Source organism: Haliotis rubra, unplaced genomic scaffold, assembly GCF_003918875.1.
Source record: "Haliotis rubra isolate DU_JTF1 unplaced genomic scaffold, ASM391887v1 Scf104, whole genome shotgun sequence".
In the NCBI taxonomy this organism is placed as follows: Eukaryota; Metazoa; Mollusca; class Gastropoda; order Lepetellida; family Haliotidae; genus Haliotis; species Haliotis rubra.
The window spans coordinates 1430338-1453464 of record NW_025764937.1 but is presented as its reverse complement, the minus strand read 5'-3'; the positions used below and the strand labels follow the sequence as shown (position 1 = coordinate 1453464).

At 41.0% G+C, this 23127-nt stretch overlaps 1 protein-coding gene across 1 annotated transcript in view; it reads right to left on the bottom strand.

Moving 5' to 3' along the window:
- Window positions 1-781: 781 nt before the first annotated feature.
- Window positions 782-23127, bottom strand: part of LOC124274200 (rho-related GTP-binding protein RhoN-like) — a 44071-nt gene continuing 21725 nt past the window's right edge. The window contains exons 2-5 of the mRNA XM_046709510.1: window positions 22817-22907; window positions 3703-3812; window positions 2740-2874; window positions 782-1883 (exon numbers count right to left, since the gene is read on the bottom strand). Of these exons, the coding sequence (XP_046565466.1) occupies window positions 1635-1883; window positions 2740-2874; window positions 3703-3812; window positions 22817-22907 (585 nt within the window). The 3' untranslated portion in view covers window positions 782-1634. The remainder of the gene's footprint in view (window positions 1884-2739; window positions 2875-3702; window positions 3813-22816; window positions 22908-23127) is intronic.

Here is a 23127-nt window from a genome sequence, read left to right as displayed (position 1 = left end):
GATTGGGTGCTCAGGCTCGCTGACTTGTCATCGGTTCCCAACTGCGCAGATCGATGCTCATGCTGTTGATCACTGGATTGTCTGGTCGAGACTCGATTATTTACAGACTGCCGCCATATAGCTGGAATATTGCCGTGTAAGGCGTAAAACTAAACTCACTCACTCAATCTTGTCAGTAAAATATCACATACAGTACCAATATCAGTCTTTAGAATGTGTTTCCTTGTTGTTTAACGCCGCACTCTGCAGTATTCTCGTATATAATCTAGTCTGTTCCAGACAATCCAGTGATCAACATCAGGATCATGAATAATGGAATATGATGTCATGTTTCCTCCAAGTCAGCGAGCCTGACCGATCCCGTTTGTCGCCGCTTACGACAAACATGGGCTGCTGAAGACCAATTCTTACCCGGATCTTCACCTGTGTAGAGTGTCGTAGAGGAATCGGCCAGTTGGGTTTGACGTGGATTTAGACAGTATATGCGATTAGATCCCAAGATTATATGCCAAAGGAACGCAAATCTGAACAGCAAATTGCTGTGCCTTAGAGTGAGTGAGTATGGTATTACATCGCTGTTAGCAATATTCCAGCAACATCACGGCGAACACCAGAAATGGGCTCCACACATTGTACCCATGTAAGGAATCGAACCCGGGCCTTCGACGTGACGAGCGAACGCTTTGGCCATTAGATACCCAAAGGAAACATTGAGTAGTTCTGTGAGGTTGTTGCTTTTGTTGCTGCCCAATGCATGGAACATATATAACACAACTAACTGTTTCAAAAGACTTTTTATTCTTTTTTAAAGAATTATGTCGTTTAGGTATTACAAACAGAAACGAACATCCATGAATTACATAACGATGTCATTCACACAACAGCTCAGTCAACATCTCATTCATTCATTCACATGGCAACGCCAACGTATCTCAAACACCATCCCTATATACAGTCTTTGCACTAGATTCCACAGTCAACTTTACGCCTTCTTTGAAGACGACGGGCGAGAAAACAAAACGAAACAACAAAGCACCTGGTACGTTTTCAGATGACGTCACGCGTTCTGCTATCCTTTTCTGATGACGTCATACATTCTGTGTTCGTTTCGTAGGCAAGAATACTTGCTGGGTTTGGATTTGCGATAATATCACAGCTGAGAACACATTTCGATGACGAGTACACAAAACGTGATGACGAGTACACAAACTGGTTTATACACCACAAGCAGAGATATAGATTTCTCCGGCTTGCAAACGGGTTTTGTGGGGCTTGAAACGCGACAAAAGTGCAGTTCTGACAGATAAGCCATTAAAATTAGGGCTACACATAACTCAATGACGTATACACAAGTTCAAGTGTCCAAAGAGATCTTTGTAACAAGCAATAATATGCTTTAAAGTAAGTGGAAACAAGTTGTGAATTATGGCTAGTGTCGTTTCACTACACGTTTTGATGACGTGTTCACGCATCATTATGACGTCACTAATTCTGACGAAAACGTGTACACAGGTTCAGTCCGATGAGCATTAGTGACGTCTGTACGCAAATGCCTGAGCGGTTCACGGTTGAAAACTATGAACTGAGATGCATTATAAATAAGATAAATAAAGTTCAGCTGTTTTTGCACAGGATCACATGACGACGCAGCTTTTGGCTGCTTCTTTCCTCAAATGCATTTTGGCCTCGTTCATACCACTGAACCGTTTCCGGCGAATGAAGGACCTCTGACGGCGAAAACTGGTAGCTTCAGGTGTATTGCCCTTTGTCCCGGCTGACGATAGTGCGGCAACCTCCATGACGTCATTGACGCTTCTCTGCGACGTTTTCGAAGCTGTTTCGGAATATACAAGGGCTCCGATGTGTTTGGCCGTCTTCAAACCCTGCAAATACAAGAGCAAAGCGTCAGAATTTTTTTGATACCACCATACATTGTACCCATGTGGGGAATCTTTAGCGTGACGAGCGAACGCTTAACCACTTGGCTACCCCAACGCCGCATGAAATTATGAATTTTCTCCACGAGATCGCACTAAATGAAGATTCTCCTTCACATGCTTATCAACCAGGTGTCCTTTTCCTGTGATTTGGACATATGTCTTTATCTGCTTAGACATCTGCTTGTCGGGACCAGATAGGTTGAGACTTATCAAAGCAATGATGAAATTGTAACTTAAAAACTTACTGCTCCAAAACCACTACACGTGGGCAGTGCGTTTGTTTGTGTGTCCGTGTGATTGTATGCGCATGCCTGCGTGCGTGTTGGTGTATATATTTTCTGGGTTTAAGAAAATGGTCATTCAGTCAATAACATATTCTTTCAAAGTTACTTTCATCTTCGAAAGGATGAGCCAGCAAATATTTCATGGGGTGCGAAGTCAGCCTGAGAGCCCCAGATACATTCCAGATGATTTCATGCCGTTGGGTAGCACAGTGGTTAAAGCGTTTGCTTGTCACGCCGAAGAACCGGGTTCACTTCCCCGCAAGACTACAATTTCATGAAACCCATTTCTGGTGTCCCCAGCCGTGATATTGCTGGAAAGTTGGTAACAGCGGCGTAAAAGCTAATTCATCCAACCAGATGAACATAAGGTACCGAAGACTTATACAAAACCAGAACGGCCACTGGGGGTATTTTGGCATGCAGTGCTATTTGGTTCACTAATTGGTCAGCAACGTGTCTAACAGTCTCATTACATTGGAGTTAAGTCTCTGCACACGTCTCATTACACAACTCACCTGGTCGTATGATACTATTGACGGTGTCTTGTCTTTGCTTGGTGGGACAGTTTTTATCTCGTTTCGAAGATCTGTTTTGCAGCCCACCAACATGAGGGGCTGTTTGGGGCAATGTTCTCGCACCTCGGGTAACCACTGAAATAAATATTGCATCAAGTTGAGACGATGGAGGTGAGGTGAAATTGGGTTCAACGTCGTGCTTGAGAATATTTCGCTCATATGACGACTTGCATGCGTGTGTATGTGGATGTGCGGCTGCTTGTACTAACCAAGACTTAAGCTGGTTTAATAGTGCTAGCCCACTGAGATACCGCGCCGCAGTGAAGCATGAATACCCCACTCAAACACATTATACTGACTCCGAGCCGACCAGTCCTTGTTGTACCCATTAATGCCGAGCGCCAGGCAGGGACCAACAAGTACCATATGTTAATGTCTTTTGGTATATGAACGCGGTCGGGGATCGAACCCGCGACCTTCCTCTCTCCGGGCGGACGCTCTATTCACTACACCACGGAGGCGGTCTTGAGACGATGGAAGATATGGTAAACTATAAACATAAAACCCGTCTTAAACTAATACTCCAGCAATACTGTATAATGTAATCACCAAGTACATTCGTATCAACGCTAACACGCTGGTACTATTATATTGATCCAGTACATAAAAAGCATCGTGATGAAATACTATTCAAGGCGTCAACAACATTTCTGCCATGTCCACCAATGTTGGATTGAATCTGGAGAAACTAAACCAGTGGTTGATACTATCAGCATCGTCCAATGAGATCGTCACAGAGCCTGGCTATCGATCCACAAATTACGTCAGCTGTTAGGTGAAATAGTACTCACACACGTTTTCATACGAAATTACCCCAAACTGATTCTATCATGACCCAAATAATGTTTCTTTATGTCAAGGTTCCATTGACATGCCATATATTTTAGGCCTTGGTGAGCTCACCTTTGATACGACGTTCTCCATAGACTCCGGGTCTGCGACTGAGAAACAGATCATTATGAGATCTGCATCTGTGTAGGACAAGGGACGGACCCGGTCGTACCCGGAATCTCCTGCAATAGCAAACAAAAATAGGTTAGAGATCGATCTTAGAATCATAGTCGACGGATATGTGTTAATGGGGGAAAGATGAAAGTTTCTTCCTGGAAGTCTCCCATGACTGTACACACACAAATGAGCATTGTTACATGTGCAAGTTAAATAGAACTCATGGACATATGTTACTCGACTCCACCGCTCATGATAGTTCCACAATATTCATGTGGGTGGAGGGGCAACCTGACTGTATGTTTTGTGTTTTTGGTGTTTACTGATGTTGTTGTTTTGTTTTGGGTGTTTTCGGAGAGAGTACACCAGCTGACTTCATTATATCCATTTTCACACAAGAGACACGGTAAATAGGTTGCCTACAATCGAATACACGCCTCTGACATGACGAGCGAATGCTTTATACAACAGGTTACCCTGCCACCACTATCAGCTTGAGAGGAGATAATGTTGACTATAGAGCGTCATTGCAACATAAACATTTTAACAGCAAGACTTTATAAAGTGTTTGACATCTATTTAACCAACCGCCCCAAACAGAACAAATAAAATCGCTTATCGCCAAGTCAACATTCCTGATAGATAACACTATACTTCAAAATGTCGACATCGCCAAATGATGCACCACGCCATTCAATTATAAAAACGACAGATGCCAAGAAACGTGTAACTCTGATGCTGATGCTCTGTGGTTGCCCTCGGGGCATAAGTGAGCATAAATAACTTCTTTCGGTTTGTTACTGTGCCAAATTGATGGGTGTGGATTTGTTTATTGCTTGGGGGAACTCGCAAGTTGTGCAATACTGTATGGCCGCCTCCAAGATAAGCAAGAGGCATCCTTAGCTGACGGCTAGTTTTCTTACTCTCATAACAACAGGCTGCTTGGCTAAGAAGAACCCATGATGGTAAACGTTGAACGACACAACATAATTACTTGGGATTTTGTAAATTTCTGCACCATACATCCTGGCGATAAAAGTATGTCTGTTTGTGCCTATCAAACCCCCTACGACTCCAACGCCACACCACAACACCTACCTTATCGAAACAGCGCACCCTCAACCACATCCATCATATCCTATCCCCACATTCATTCCACGCCACATTAACCCAATCACAAGTCTTACCTCGTGATCACAAAACTTCCTCCTCACCCGAAATTACACCCCTACCATATCCCAACAATAATTACTCACTCCAGATCACAATCTTACATGTATTACAGATATACAATACGCATAACCAACTTCACCGAGCAGCGAGAACAGATATCAGAGTACAATATTCAATTGCTAAACATGTCGTTTGTGTTAGACAGTAACATAATGGTTTTACACATTTTGGATAATTTTCGTGGAGTTCCTAGCTTTTTACTAGTAAAACGTAATTTCATTTTAAAGGCATTTGATTTAGTGTAAACACATTTGTGAATTTGCTGATTTCTCACATTTCCAAAACTGGACAGATAAATAAGTAATGAAATTCATCACCTTAATGAATTCATTTACAAAGTGGGAAATTTCTTTCAGTCACTAGTATTTTTCCTTCCCATCACAACAACCACACTCACCAAATACACCCCGACAATCGGTCCATCCCGGCATCATCTCCAAGCCCACCTCACCCCAGAATCAATTACCCCCACCCACCCCTACCTCTACAAACCACCCTCTACCTCTACAGCCAACCCTCTTCTACTGTCCAACATCAAGCTCTATATTCCCAGTAATCTCGACATCTTCTTCTCATCCTCCTTGTCTTACACGGCAAAGTAACGCATCTTCCTCCAATTACATAACATGATGCTGATTTAAAACACATTGGGCCCTGATTTTCCGCAACCCCATTTCAAAGAGGTTATCGTCTTTGAAGATCCCATTTCAAACGGTCGTTACTAAATACATAGCCTTCATGTTGAGTCAGGGCTAAATAAACCAACTGTTGTTGTCAGTTTACAGGCAGGAATCAGTCATTTACACCTGACACTATCGTGTGGTGCCGTGATCCAATACCCGCTGCATTTACACATATACACTGTCCTCGGACATTAACGGATATTCTAAGTGAAACGCGAACGCCTCAAAATTGATAATGAACAAGAATTCACCACGAGTCTTTTGCCTATTTCGCACAGCTAAGTGAATGGAAAATGAGAAACATGATATTCATATTTCAGAATCGCGGAAAATGCCGCCAGAAGTATGTTAACACCCTACTCCAAAACCTGACAATTATAGGTAGTGTAATAGGGTAAATTACAATGGTGCTTGTGTTACACTTCAGCGTTGGGAATGAATGTATGCAGGGTCTAAAATCCATTTGGAATCCAATACGCATTTTAATGTTCAGTGTTACAATCATATTACTGAGAGTCTGCCTCCACTCCAGTATAAGACGATTTCTAATGACGAAGGTTAATGTTCACTGAGGCACATCATCGACGAATGGTGGGATTCGAACCCAGAATATCATATCCTGGTGCCATCCGTGTCCTCGCTTTCCAACATCTTATACTGAATTAGTCTATAATTCAGGCCAAATATTCAATGAGGGCATCATTTTTAATATGCGTTTCACGTAGCCACCAAATTCTGAACATGGTTCGGTCGGTCGGTCGGTCGGTCGGTCGGTCGGGAAAAAATAAAATAAAAATAAAGACAAAATTATCTGAATAATGTTTTTGATTCTCATTTATTGTGATTCTTATTACAATTTCTCTGTGAGAAACAGAAAATACAAATGCTGCGCCAGTGTTTCCCGAGTTTCATGTTCATGCTGTCAACCCCTGGTGTGACTGTTCGCGTCTTGTTCATGTACAGACAGAAACGATTTGGCTTGGATAATGCTGTCTGCCTCAAAACACAATATTATCTCGTGTTAACACACGCATACCTGTCGCTGATAATAAAAATCTATTTTTTTAATTCGCTCTAAGTACATCAAGCAACAATATACAGTTGAAATGTTTCCTCTCTAAAATTGTAAGAACGAATAAATATATTATATCAATGTTCCATCTTTATTAGGTAAAAATGTTCTGAAACAATGCATTTCTCTCTGTTGAATTTTCGTTCTCTTTCACATATTTACTTGTTTCATATGTGTAAAAGAGCTGGCGAGACGTGCTTTTTCCACAACCAAGACTTGTGTTCATCAAATGAAATCCAGATATTTCCCAGTCGGTGTACCACGCCACATCTTTGTCGACAGGCAACTAAAGTCAATGGCTTGTGACATTTATATGGTCATATGATTAGAATCTTTACGAGAGACGTATTAATTTTGCCCTGGGGTTCATTTACGACATGTGTTTCTTGCAACACACCGACTTTGAGAAAAAACAAGTACATCGATCTGGACCGAGTGCTGTTATAAAGCAGTGTGTTTATGGTCGACTGTCAGGGTTGGTGCAAAATGGGGTAATAACTGTCGTGTTTGATAACACTTTCTTACGACATCTCCTCAAAATAGACATTTACAAGAGTATATTGGTATTGAATTATAGAGACAACTGTCCACAATTGTACAAATTTGACATTTTTGGTTTTACGACTACAAGAGTTATTACAGTGGATTGTATTAACCACAAAAAAGTTGGCTTAACAAGGAAATCCAAAAGTACATTCATTCTCCTTCTCACAACATGAAGGCAATAACAAAACACTGTCAAATAAGACTTGAAACTGTTTTAAATATATTATTTATCTTATGCCCAAACGGAAACGTGACTGTTCTTTTCTTGGTGATTATTGTTGAAATAAATTACATTTTAATCGCATAAAATATTTGTATGTTAACATGGATTTAATACACATCAACAAAATAAGTAATAAATGATACATATTAAAGCTTAATCGTCAACAATCACAAAATATGAAAATAATAAAAGAAACGCTTCACTTGGAGGGGACTTTAGTCAGTTAACTTTAATCGTTGATGCAAGGCGATGCTATAAGACTGCAGTACTGCTAATGTATCTCTTGAATCATGACCAAGTATTATTTCCCGTTCTACAATGGGGGGAGTAAAATTCCACCTTGGCGGGTGATTCAACAGCTGAGAATGTCTTAGTTCTATCACAAGCCATTAACTACATACATTTATCATACCTTGAGCTGTGCCTTATTCCTAGCCAGCCCTGATCGAGGATCTGATGTTATCACAGGCCGTGCAGCAGTTGTATGCATGACTATCAGTTTCATACTCATTTCAGCTACTATGAAATATAATCACTCCATATTCTGAATTTTTCAGCAGACAGGATTAACATTCGAAACGGTCGTACACAGATGTAATGCTATACGCAAGTTGTACAGGGAACATTTGGGGTCGTATGATGGCGGAACATTTAAATTTAATAACGTGAGTGGTATCAAGATGTGAGCTTCAAATGTCCGTGCCATCAAGCGTAACTTTTTAGGCGGTGGTGTTGAGAGATTTGCTTACGTCTGTACTCGAATGTGGAGGTACTTTGTACTTACTATCTCGGGATCTTACTATATCTGGGAAATATGTACAGCAATACATATTGGTATTTACTGACACAAAACACTGTTCCGTGAAGAAGGCAATCCCTAAGTCGTTGGGTTTAGAAAGTCGTTTGTTCATTTGTAGCTATGCATGACAGTGAAAATAGTTTTACCCCGTTTAATTAATAATACTCAAGCCGTATCACAACAGGGTCGTCAGAAATGGACCTCACACATTTAATATATGTGGAGAATCGAACCCGGCCTAATCCGACATAATAAGTGAACACCAGGCCTTCACCACAGCTCGTGATATGCAGGAGAGTGATATTAAATGCAGGCATATTCTTGTTTATTGGGATTTATTAATCAAATTTAGAGGACAAAGACCATGTGTTGCCAAGTATCACTTCACCAGTGGTTTTCTGGCGCTTTTGAGCTTTACTGCTGGTGGTAATGTATAACATGTAGCGTGAATGATAATAACATGTCCTTCAATTTGAGAAACAGAAGAAATCTAATCTTGATCAAGTGATGTAGACACACGTGGGATATTTCGGATATATTCTCTTAATGGAATGCAGGAGAGACACTTATTTATCGCGCTAGGATATCCGCCACAACCCCTACAGCCGCCAGTGTGGAAGGGCCTCTCATTGTTCAGATCTTGATTTGACGGGTTTGGATTGTGAGGAATGTTGACTTCAACGTGACGTGCAATTCATCGCCGTTGTAGTTGCGGTGTAGCTCATTTTGAATTGTCACGAAGTTCACAGGTCTGAAATTATTTCAAAGTGAATTCTGATCCACTTTCCGAACATATGAGATTATTTAAGTGTACTCCGGTGGCTGGTGGTGGAGCTTATATATAGATGAAATTAAACTTGCAAATACAAGACATGGGACATAAAACAAAAATAAGTCGGAACTTGAAATGTACATAAAGTAAAACCGACAAAGTTATTTAGTAATACTTAATTGTAAAGAAATCTCTACTAAAAGCAGGGTCCACTGAACGATTCCAACTGTACCATACGCATGTTTTTAGGAGCCACTATAAAACAGAACATAGTTTCAATATGTACGTACATATGTCCAAACAATTCTCGCGTATAAAGGCCAGTGACTGTTATTACTATCGACTGTCTATAATATTTTTTTAATCTATACACACAAAGCTGAACACAACGTACCAAATAAAATTAAACCGACCATTAAAAAAATACACATGTAGGTATGTACGACAAGGCGCTATCCTTTCTCCATGACTTTTATCTAAACACTCAAATATTTCACTGTGTATCACACATTCACCTGGAAAACATGGGGTTCAGTAGGTCAAACTGACAAAAATATAATTTATTTCTATCCATCCCAAAAGATATACGACCCGTTGACGCATACATCAATGTACATTGGGACCCGACATTGTGAACCATGAGTTCTATGACAGATGTATGTTCAGCCGACACATTGAGACGTTCAGGGTGACTGCCTCACACGACCTCAGCAGGTCGAAATGTCTACTTTCCAGCAGAACATATGACTGTTGGTAATTGTATCTTTTTCATAACTCAAGTGGTAGACTTGTCACATTATCTCAAGCGTTCAATTTTTCCGAAAGCTCATGCATTCAATATTTTGAGAAAACACAGCCCAGATCACAGGTAAATATCCCATGAGTCATTGTCAATTGTCGGTATATGAAATGTGTGGTCATGGTTCACGTGTTCCGTGAGAGATACATCATCGTGAATGCTCGCTGATATTGTTGTTATAGGCAGTTCTCACGGTTTGACAACACAGGACGGCTGGTAAGAATGGCAAGTGTTTCAACATAACTGTGTGTTGGTAGGATGTAAAAAACAGATGAAGCGGTCATGCACACTGTCGTCGAAGCAATCGCACCACAAGCAATAGCAATGGAAACAAAATACACTGGAGATTACCTTCACAATGATACTGACAGTGTTGAACATGTGGATGATTAAATGTAATAAAAATACTTTTGATCCACAAAGAGCTTGCATCGTCGTACCAGGCAAGTCGGGGTGAAATGGGGTTTAATGTTGCGTCAGTATTATACACTAAATAACAACTTGGTTGCAAGTGCGTGACTTATTGTCTGTTTGCAGTGAAAACATACCGATGAATTTCACTTTAAGCATTGGGTTATTATTGGGTTGTACTACATGGGGATAGGCAGTAGTTGGAACAGTGAAACAAATGCACGTGCGGTATGTGATGAGCGTTTTTCATTTGATGCGCATACCCTCCTGTAATACAAACCAATAACGACTTGAATCTCGGATCATTTGTTAAACAACTTTTATCTTAAGTTGAATAAATTTCTGAGATATACAATTTTAAATTGGCAAGGTAAAATTATGAGGATTCTCAATATTAATTTCACTTTATTTGATTTACATTTTTGTTTAAAGTGAAATTCATTGGTACGTTTTCACTGCAAACAAACTTTAGTCGGTGATGTAGCGTTACGAGATAACATGCGGCAGTTTAACATTCACACTTCAGTCAGACACATTATACGACTCCGAGCAGACCAGTCATGGATTTAGCCCCAAGTGGCGGACAGGGTAACAACAAGTATCATCTTTTAAGGTCTTTGATAGATTCGGCCATGGGATTGAACCAGTGACCTTTCAATCTCCAAGCAGACGCTTTCTATCAACCAGACCAGGGCAGCGGTTTGCACCAGACATGGGGATTAGTATTATCTTCCTAACGCTATTAAGCAAATATCGAGTGTCAGTATGTACACATGTTCAACTCCTTACGATCTTGTTTCATTCACGCATTTATTCACAGCATGTTCTAAGATTTCATCGTGTGTTTTCACACTTTATGTGCATCTACAGATAATGCCGCAAGAAATAGCGGCCTCACAGAAATATTGTATAAACATGCAAATACGAATAACCTTTAGTGATTCTCTTCGAACCTCGTGCTTGCCAGATGGCAGTAGATATGCATATAGGTGGCGCTGAGCGATTTCCACGACAGGTTGCAGACGACTGCTTTCTCACCTGCTCCGACTAGCAGACGACATCTTTCACCAAATAGCTAACATCCCTGCAGTCATATTTGTGAATTCCTGGGTGTAATTGCTGATCCGCATTTACCAGTCGTTACAGGCTACACATTCACCTTACATTGAGACACCTTGGGAGGGATCTATGCTACAGCAAAGCAGTTACAATGATACCAGATAATTGTAGTGTTGATAGAGTGTCTGCCTGTTCACCTGTCATGTGGTCAAACGCCTAGCGTATTTATTCCACTATGGACTCAGGTCAATCTTTACACCAATTCGACAGCAGCTTTCGTGAGATAGAGCGGCAACATTTCACTGTAAATGTGGCAATTCTGGTGTTATTCATTTGGTAGTGATGTTTTGAAAGAGATTGTGTATTGCAGGTTCAGTTAGCTTTAGCCATATGACTACACATTCTAATATATAAATATATAATCGCCTTATTGAGTTCAACACGGAGGCAAAACAGGCATGACACGTGGCAACTGTTGGCAAGAGAGACGCTAGTATCCATTGATCGTGGGCTCGAATCACATATTCGTCCGAAGTATAGTCCTTGATTTTTCAGACAAGAGCAGATGTAAGTGTAAGATTAAGTGGCGTTAAAACCAACACACACATTCGTGGACGAAAGTGGCCGATGTACAGGTTCAATGCCGCATTAAATCATAGATTTGACCCAAACTATCAGCACATCTTCCAACATCACGTTTGAACAGCTGGAAGTAGAAACACCTTCTACCTCGTTCATCAGATCGCTCGGCAAGGATATTAAGTAAGTATATTTCAACAAGGGTTAGCTGGGACATACGACGCTGTGATGGAATACCTTCATATCTATGTGTGATTATGGCAGCAACGGTGCATGTAATAACACCACACAGTATCAACAAACAAGCTAGGGTCTAATCAACAACCCTGTAGTGGCCCACAAGCAGATGTCAGAACCGTCTTGACCGTAACATAGGCAGTGTGCTTATCTCCAGGCTAAATTAAGGTGTCTGTGGGAGGCTACGGTTCTAATTATCATGTGAGGAGGCTGGTGCAAAACATTTCACCAAGACCTTCCTCCTTCATATACATCACTGACTCCCGAGTTAACTTGCAAGACAAGCCGTGTGGGTTCACATCAATCTAACAGGAGATGTACATTATACATTTCAGCGGTATCTTTAAGATTAACTATATTAAACTGCAACCTTCTAAACTGCTGAAAAACTCAAATATCTATTTCATTTAACGACGTTAGACTTACACATGGTATAAAGAACGTCCTTAGGTAACAGATAATTGGGTGCATGTATCGCAAGGAAGGACTGCAAGATGTAGTATTATATTCTGGCACTTGGTCGGATAGCGTCCGGCGAGTCGAGGAGCTTATGGCGTCTTTAATTTCCTATGAAACGACAAAAGGTTGCTGCACTAGGAAACCTCATATTTTCCATTAAAGTTGCAGGCTATCTAATGTGACAGAGTTGACGTTAATCGCATCATTAGATAATATCGCCGTGGGGTGAAAACAGGGTTGAAAGTCTGGGAAAAAGTGCTGAAATTAACACCGACAGATCAATTGCCTTCGGGCAGTGTTTATTTAGTGTTCTCGTGTCTACGTTAGAGAAATAATGTGAAATATAGTTTTTAGTGGAATGAGCGTTCGCGAAGGAAGTATACGGTGGTCTGGGAGACCGATCTTTCAAAACGAGATTGCTTAATCCGTTGACATAACCAATTCGCTAACGTTATGACTTTACAGATCATTTTCTCTGATATTTGCTGGAAATAGTAATGAATATTTCCAAATATGTACTGAATGAGGACACTTTTCATCGTATTTGTGTGATCGAATAATGATTAAGGCAAACTAGGGAGAGGGAGAACAGAAATGAGTGTGCATCAGCAACAGTAGTAAGTAATTGTATGTAATTATAAGTATAAGTATATGTTTGTGCGCGTGAAGATCCACGGCCCTAAACCCTTGGCCACGCTCAACAATACCACTGAATGTGGGGAATTGTGGCAAGCATAATTTATATATTTACGAAGGGCAGGAGTATTGTCCAAAGACGGCAACTTGTAATAAAACCGTACCATTGCACGCAGCATGAGTAAGGCTGTTCACAAATACAGGTTTTAACTGAAAAACCATCCAGACCGAAACCAACAGGGAACAACTGACGAGTTGATACTATGAAACAATGGGGGATGGACACACAATGCCATTAGAAAGTGGTAAAATATAACACAAGTGATATCAAGGATTACACTTCCTCAGTAAAGTACATCTAACCCACTCAGCCAACGCGGCTTCCACAAAAACTTGGACAAAACAGGCGGTGGTAGTCTGTCGTACAGACCCTGAAGAAAATATATCCAAGAAAGCCCACACAAGTCTAGAAAATTTGGCAAGTCTAGATTTCCTCAGCTTCTGAAAATGAAGAAAGTCTCAGGGCTCCTTTTCATTATATTTTATATTTTTTTACTATGAACTTTTTTCAGTAAAATATGTTCATTTCAGAGACTAGTTGTTAGAATCTGTACTTTACTGAGAAAGTGTATTCCCAAATATAACATGTTACATTGGTGGATGGAGTAAACACAAGGTATGGCTAAGTGTTCAGAAGCCTCAGTATATGCATATTGTAATGCATTTTGTTCGAATCTACAAAAACAAATCACTGCCAAACGTGTCAGGGTAATGTTGAATATTGCCATCAACAATTGTCCCATAACATAACATTCGGTCGAATTTGTATTCAAGCGCATACGGTAAAACCGTTATCATCCAATCATGTGGAAACGTTGATATATCGCCTGACATGACCAATGATTTTCATCTCTGACGTTTTAGTCCTAGGTAATAAAAACTGACGCGAGGGGCAGCACTGCTTCCGGAGATAATAAGATAACGATCTCTGAAGTCACATATACATCTCCCACTAGACCGAAAAACATGAATTCAGATGTCTTACAGTAGGTGAAACTCTGATCGAATGAAAATAGAACCAAACGAGCTGTACCTAAAATAATAGTTAAATGCAAAGTGAGGAAGCGTTCGTCACAAGCCTGGTTCCTGAACAATGCTTCATCTTCACAGTAACATCTCCTGAAGCATTACAACTAATAACATAAGTCGGAAGGAGAATACACTATGACAATGTAACCAATCGGTCAGACAAACTATATTCAGATTAGTTTGGCGGAAGATACACGACGTGTTTCATTCGATTTAATCTTAATGTTTACAAAGTCTCTGTCTGATCTTAGTATGCCCTTCAATGATGCTACTGTCAGCACAACAAAAATAGTATCTCATAGGATGTAATCGTGCATATGGTTTCCAATGAGAAAAATTCATATATTCAAAGAGTAAAATGTACTATTGGTATATACTTAAGCTGATAGTAGAGACAGCCTGAATAAGATCGGTGCCAGACACAAAGCAAGCGCTGTTGCCAGGAATGCGGTTCTGTTACTCTTTGATGGATGAGTTGACAAATGCAAACATCATTCCATACAGTAGAACAAAGCTAACCCACGGAAACAGGCATCTGGTAAACGATACATAGATAGATCCCGTTAAGTCCGAGTGTCAGTTTTCCGAATAACGGACATTTATCCCACGATAGATGGAGATTGTATTCCTAAGTTGTCTTCCCGAGACAGAGCCCGGGGATGTCTTTGTCGGGAGTCGCTATCAGATGAACATTATGCTGGATGAGGATATGCAGTCTGGGGAATTACTACGACAATGGAACTGATCATTAGCAAGACACATACGTATAATCATGCAGTCAACAGAAAAGGTCGGATATATATCAACCACATAAAAGAAGACAGCAGAGTATATCAAACTTGTGCACCTAACTTCTGATACATTTGATTGAAACATTATTTCAGTTTTACCGTTTACGAACGAACGATGGATCATGTAGCACAGCTTCTGCCTTTTCAAAAAAGGTCTCATGGGATAAGAAAAGTATGATGGATTGAAATAGCCTTCCAGAGTTCATGACACGTTGTTTTGTGGCGTTCGAAGGAACACTGATAACACAGGGCAAACTCCGCATCCTTCTGATAACCCCGAGGTTAAACATGACGAGAGTAAGACATGTGTAATAGGAAATAGACAAGGGCAGGGGACAAGAGGGCTAACTATCTAGCCGCTACTGGGGAAATTCCAGAGCTGAGGAGAAATACTTCAAGTCGCCGGTCAAAATGTGGCCCTTAGCTCTATCAACCGTCCATTAGAGCTGTCAAAACCATAATCCTCTTTCCTGTTATTTTAGCCAGGGGCGTCAAAATATTGGAGTGGTCAGATTTGATGAAGTTCGCCATCGATTTCACGTCAGCATGTGATTTCCCTGACATTTACTTGTGATCGCTAGTGGCACAAAAGACGGAATTGTAGGGTTTCCTTGTCGTAATTGCAGTAAACAGGAATGACTTCAGATTCCATGAGTTTGACCTAACCACAGAAAGAATGGGACTGTGGAAATATCTTAGTGCTGAACAAAGAAACCAATGTAATGAACGTGAGGACGGTAGAGATTTGTTATTTTTGTAGAAAGGACTGCCTTTTGGGAAATGTTATGTTGCAACTACCTCGTCGTCCCAAGGCATGTTCACTTGGCTGGATCAAATTCTAGTTTCAAGACGATATACTAGTATACCAATATTGCCTCGGGAAAATGTTCTAACTGCAAATATTTCAGCCCATTTAATCCATATTTATAAGTTTCTTTTAGTGAAACCTATACACTTTAGATAATAATTGCAATTGCAAACTGCATATTTAAGATAACCTCAAAACATGTACCTAACATTCATTGTTTAATAATGGTATATGCTTAACATTTACAGACAGTGAGTTGATTTCTTAAAATTTTGAAGTATACACATTCTCAGATTAATAGCCTTCAGTATAGGCTTCAAATGTTGGCAATTTAATGAGAAAACATCGTAAACGCAAATAATTGGATTCTCAAATTACACATCCAGCCTTCGGTGAAATTTGTCCAATATGTCTCTCCGACACTGACAACAGTATAAAGGGATGAGTAGGGGCGGGACACTCTAACCATTGCTATTGGTAATGCTCGTTTGACAGTAAATAATTCCTATCATGATTGGAACAGATTGTGCATAGAAACACACCGGCCTCGAATTACCCCCAGGGCGGGGCAACACGGGAACTGTGTGGCATTTGGTTGCTAAGATGAACAGGAAGCCAGAGAAGGGGTGGCGGAGGGTTGTGGGAGGGGAGAGGACACGGCAACAAGGCCGGGCCCTGTTTGTTGACGATACAGAGTTCTATTATTCCTAAAAGGCAAGGTTATAAGTTTAAACAAGAGGTGCAATATCACGACAATGTGATAACAGAGGTGCTATGTTCTTGGAATTCATTTAGCTGTCATAGATAGGAAATGGTTATAAAACCGAAAGAGTAAGGCACAAGGGCCATAGTTGAAGAAACGTAACCTTTAATCTTTTCAAACAGTGGGGGCTTATATAATACATTACACGCATGCATATTGTGAAAACTGGCTTGAAGAATATGATTATTATTTTTGTTTTCTAATCCTTACTCCATCTTCTTTTTTGATGATACGGTGTTGTTCTATGATTGGAATAAGAAACACCGATATGTAAATATTTACAAATATCAGTTTTCTTTAGCAAGTCGTTCATAAAAAAACATGGATAACATAAGGCATGTGGAGATTAAAGTGTCCAAATTGTCAAATTCCTTGTCAGCAAATTAAATGGCTTTCTTCAAAGACTAGAGATAGTGGGTGAAAACATAAACAGAACGCCGATTGCTGTTTACTCGTGGAATCTGTATCAATGCAATGCAGTGCCAGCCACGGTACACAACTCTCCGCGTGTCCGATATGAAAAGCGAAGAATCTTCTATTTGTTTACCCTGTGAGAAATTATTACCGGAAGCTTTACGATAGATATAGTCTTCACTTTCATCTTGTCTAGTTGAGCCAGCAGTTTATGATACCCGTTGGGTCTGTCTTGACTAAGGCTCGCCTTCATCTGTTTACAGCTAATGTGATAAACTGCCCTCAAAATACAGGTCAAACATACACTTGTATAGCTGGAACAATAAACAATACGTTGGTCGGACCAACTGGCGACCATCATTAAAACTGATGCCTAATCACTCTGGCGGGGGGTCATTTGGCCATTGTGAGCTCATGGCCATCACAGCACCCTTAGGCAAATTATATACTTGGACATGATTTGTCTTTTGTTTGTTCTTTTCTGTGGACATAGTTAAACGATCATGTTGTAAAACCATTAGCCATTGTTTGATTTCATTCGGCCATTTAGGTTTGTGTCAAGCTATAATTGTATAAGAGCACGACATACAATGTGAGCCTTCTGACCTTTAGAAGAATATGTTTGGTAAGCACAGCATTGAATGACAGCAAGAGATTCATGGCATGTCGATAGGTCTGGCTTCGTTTGACAGGAAACCTGGCCACATTTAAGGGTCAAGCCGTGAAATAAAATGTCAACATTGACGCCAGGAGTATAATTAATCGTGCAAAATGGTTGGAAGAATATTCAATACATTGCAGAAATGCAGTTTTATTTGCCGAAATCACTGTGAGCACACATGCAGAGGACTGGACTTTTTCAGCCTTTGCTAGCAAAAACGTGCAAAGAAGTAACATTCAACAGCCCCGCGTGAACATTTTTGTAATGATCCGCACACTGTCTCAATTGTAGGACAATGGGTCGTTATGGGGCGGGCAAGGGATCCTAATGTTATGGCACGTATCACCGAAGCTTTCATCGGGGTTGGCCAACAATACCTTGGTGTGATTTGCACATGTTTAACATTGGCGAAGTAATGCTAATTAAGGCACGGCGGATATCTCTGGTTGACTGAAGCTTTTGTTGTGTTAAAAGAACCTGAAACTGTTGATGGAAGATGCACAGGATTAGCGACTTGTTCTGACAATTTCAAATCTGCCTGTGTTGGAAAGACGTCCATAACATGAACACATTTTCCTTGTTGAATTAGAATCTTTGCACTACAGCGCTATTGCAATTGCACAGAGGCTGTAGTGATTATAAACGGTCTGACATCGCATGACACTTCTCACATCAAATTGCTTTAGTGTGACACACGTTGTCAGCAATACACAAATCACCAGGTTTTCGGTGGCAAGGACTTAATCAGTTCTCTAAGGGTTGTAACACAGCTCCATCGCAAGACTCAAACCATGTATATTTCCATTTACAAATCAAAATTTATCCATGGCTCAATAAACAGCTGAGGGCTGGGTTTATCATATTTTAATTTAATAGAAAGGCGATAAACCTATCTTCTTCAGTACAACCACTGCGGTATCGCCAAGATAAAACATAAATATCATGCAGTGGCGGTCGGCAATCGGGATTTATCTGACATAGTTTAGACAGTTGGAGTGCTTTGGAGTGGTCTCTATGACAAAGATTCTTTTCACAAGAAAAATATGCTGGGCAGGACACGGTGATAGTTCCGTGAGAACATATTTCAAGTCAAGCCACTTGATGTTGTTTGCTCAACTCGACGGTATGTCATAGACAGAACAGGTCTTTCCCTTTGCCAGGAGATAAGGTCAAGTGTTTAGGGGTGTAGGAAGCGCACACACCTATCTTGAAATAGGCTGGAGACGTTGTTGTGGCATGATTTGGGCACTTGGTTTCAAGAGAACAGATAATGATAATTAATAGACGTCTTCAAATCAGGATTTGATACCAGAGATCGGAATGCGTTCCAAATCTGCACGGGTGTAGCTGTTTTTACTTGTTCTGCCTTTTTCCATGAATTATGTTGTTTGGTTGTTTTTTTAAATTACAATTTTACAAATCGGAATATGTGTGAGCTGATATCCAACGCGCGACACGGTGCACTTGAGTCCTATCCAACACCTTAATCCTCTTAAAGTGACACTCGGAATATCCTTCCTGCCACCCAATCCTCAAGAAGAACCGATGACCTTGCCAACTGTGGACCCAGGGGAGAAACACAACCAACACTAATACACTTGCTGCCTACGAAATCGATACAAGCCACATTTGAGAATTGAGAAATCCTTTTATTCAAATAAACTCTTAACTCATGATCTCTTTGAACAAAACCGCGTTTCCCCCCAAAATCACAAATGCCAATCAAACTTGAATCAGATTTTCACAAAAAAATATAAAATCCGTTTAACATGTTTAAAGAGCCAGACAAAAAAAAACTAATTATGTTTGCTAATTTCACGGTGCGGGGACCCTTAATACCACATTGGCAGATTTGCGCTTCTGAAAAAAATCCAATTTCTTTGGCTGGGGGAAGGCTTCCATTTATACACTAGTCCGATCCTGTGTTTATTGTATTCCTAAATCTCGTGGGATTTCGTTAGGAAGTGACCGTCCAGACCCGCTTACCAGTCGTCTCCGGGCAGAGAGGTGGTTCCTGGATTTTCGATTGTTTTTTAATAAAACATTGGAAGCACGTTGACCTTCGCCAACAGGTCAAGAGTGTAGGTGAGATTCTGTTACAACAGCAGGCCACAGACAACCTTGTTATGAATACTCGGTATTGTTTAGTCTGATAGGATTCGCGCTGGGAATCGAGTTACTATTATCTATGCTCGCCATATATCGATGACAATAAATGCATTTAAATAGAAATGTATCGATGTCGATAACAATGCTCGGGGAATAACGACCATAACCTCGTTCACTGTTTTCTCGGTACTCCGAGATACTAAGCAATCCTAGAGATAGGTTCGCATCCCGCATAACCATCAGATCCTACCGGGTACCCATGCACTGCTGGGTGAACAGATGTGTATTTTCGAAAAAAAACACACGACCCTTTTCATAAAGCTCTCCTTTTCTGAGAGGAGTGCATTATACGATCCCGAATCACTCGGTACGAGGACACTGCTTCATCACATGTGTTTCAGTGGGTCTGGGCCTGAAGCCTAAGTTTGCCGAATACAGCAACTATCCATCTACTCTGCAACAGCAGCGTTGGTGAACTGCATATGAACAGGACCACGTCTATTCATGCCAATATTCTGACAAGTCTGAGCACTATTCCAACAGCGAGTCCACTGTTTCCCATATCAAAAGCAGAGAATAATCAAACTCGACAGTCGGCTGTTATAATAATGGTGAAAAATAAATGAATTGACCACTAATAGTGAGCGACCACTACGTGCCCATGAACAGGGTAACCGTGTCCAGCTCTACCAGCATCTCCCGCCATTCACAATTTGCACCAGTCGCAAGAACCCTACAAGGCACAACGGCAAGTTTACTGAGTCCAAGACCGTAGCTTTGTTGCATAATGAGTTAACGTTAAGTTTTCGCAGATGGAAACTGATACTAGAGGTACAGGTTACGCAGTACATTTTCAGAAATGTTTTTCGCGAACAAAAACGGAAGAGCACGAAACACATTGTTTAGCTAACGCTAAAGTTCCATTTTCCTTCATGAAGTTGGGGTTCATTGCCGGTAGACAATCTTCAACTGGATTGATATGCACCATCTTAAATTCGAATGCCCCTAAAGTTAAGATTGCGGGCACCTGTAAACATAACCCTCTCGGAAGTCAGACGCACTCGAACCTTTGTTTCTACATATGCTGTGGATTTGCTTGAGTAACGCCTTGGTATATCAAAGGGATGTTATGCAAAGCATTGCGGAAATGCATTAAATTACAATTTGTCTTCAGTGTTTTGAGAATGTTGGCACATTTTGATATTGCCCGTCAGCTGAAAGACACCTTGTTTACCCTGTTCAGCGAAATCTCTGGAATTTTTATTGACAATCCCCATGAGTGTTGTGCAAGTGTCGAGTAGCTGAATGAGATAAGTCAGCCCCACTGTGAAGTAATCTGCTGTAACATTTACACGTCATGGAAAACCATTAGCAACCACGTGGACCAGAGGAGAACCACCGACGGTGGAAGACTTAGCAGCCTGGATATGAAGTAGGAGCTATGGATAAAACGTATTTGTTCCTGTACACGTTCGTCTTTACGTTCATGTTTCAAACAATCATAACAGAGAGCGAGAAAGAGAGAAATCAAGAGAGAGAAAGATAGAGAGTGTGGGGAGTGAGTGAGTGAGTGAGGTTACTTTTACGCCGCACTCAGCAATCGGCGGTCTGTAAATAATCGAGTCTGGACCAAACAATCCAGTGATCAACTGCATGACCATCGATCTGCGCAATTGGGAACCGATGACATGTGTCAACCATGTCAGCGAGCCTGACCACCCGATCCCGTTAGTCGCCTCTTACGACAAGAATAGTCGCCTTTTGTGGCAAGCATGGATTGCTGAACACCTATTCTACCCCGGATCTTCACGGGTCGAGTTTGGAGACAGAGAGTGTGTGAGAGTGTTAGTGCTAGTGTGTGTGTGTTCGTGTGTATGTGTGTTCGTGTGTGGGGGGGGGTGGGGGGTGGAGAGGTGAGGTGAGGTGAAACTGGGTTTTACGTCGTGCTTGAGAATATTTCGCTCAAATGACGACGTGCATGCGTGTGTATGTGTGTGTGTGGAGAGAGAGAGAGAGAGAGAGAGAGTGTGTGTGTGTGTGTGTGTGTGTGTGTGTGTGTGTGTGTGTGTGTGTGTGTGTGTGTGTGTGTGGAGTGTGAGAGTTCATGGCAGGGTGTAGGCAGCAGAAATCGCTTCACACAAGGTAACTCTACAGGGATTTGAGTCCTTGCCTTCGGCTTAGCGAACGGACGATTTAACCACTAGACAGGAGAGTAGAAGCAATAAGGGTTTCTTATTGATACCAAATTTCTGTATGACAAAGATACAAAACGTCTTTAGTTATTGTGCAACCTAATTCTGACAAAAATGCTTACATCGTACATCGTCTTGTGACACTATCTCTCTGGTGTCAGGCGGTGCGTTTATCTGTCTAGATAATGACTTTGGTCTATTGAAACAAGCGAACACCTGCGTGTTCCCAAAGTGAACCCAGCATGTTCACGATCCCGCGCTAAAGTCTGCAAGCAACATGACATTCTTGAACAGAATGGTCCCCATTCCCTCCATTGCTTAGAGTATGTGACGTCAACCCCCGCCGCGTTGATTTCCTGACTCTCAAAACCCAAACGCCTCATCTACAAGGCCTACAATTAACATGATTAAAGACAAACACAATACGAGGTTATCTGCTTAATTTCCCTTGACACCGTCCCTCTAACTCATTAGGTGTATGACTTGTTAATAAACGTCCCTTGGATTGAAACCAACACCTTCACAGAGGAAAATATCCGCCGTGTGATGAATGAGATGCATTAGACTTGGCAATGGACATATGTTTTTCATAATCCATGTCACACATGGTACTGAGACCTCTTATCATGGAGAATCTACATCATGGGTATTAGTTCCATTTTCACACGACCCGTGTAACAGTTTGGCTAATTAACCAGCCAGCGAGCCTTTTAGAAAGGGGAGGTAACTCTTACCTGATGTATCCCATATGCTGATCTGTATCCTGTAAGTCTCCGATACGTTATAGGTGGATGTGAACGTATCAAAACCGGTTGGTGTGTAGGTCTGAAAAAATATTAGAGGGATTCATCATTTCAGTCTAATCCGAATAAGAAATACGAGGAAGACAGATTACAAATTCAAGGGAGATAATTGGTAAGACTCGCACAAGGGGTTTGCCAGGGCGCACATATCAATCAACCCTTCTTAGATAACTATGAAAATATTTTCACCCACTCCACAAGAGAAGTCGAAAGTTTGGCATGCTTTCAAAACAGCTGATAAC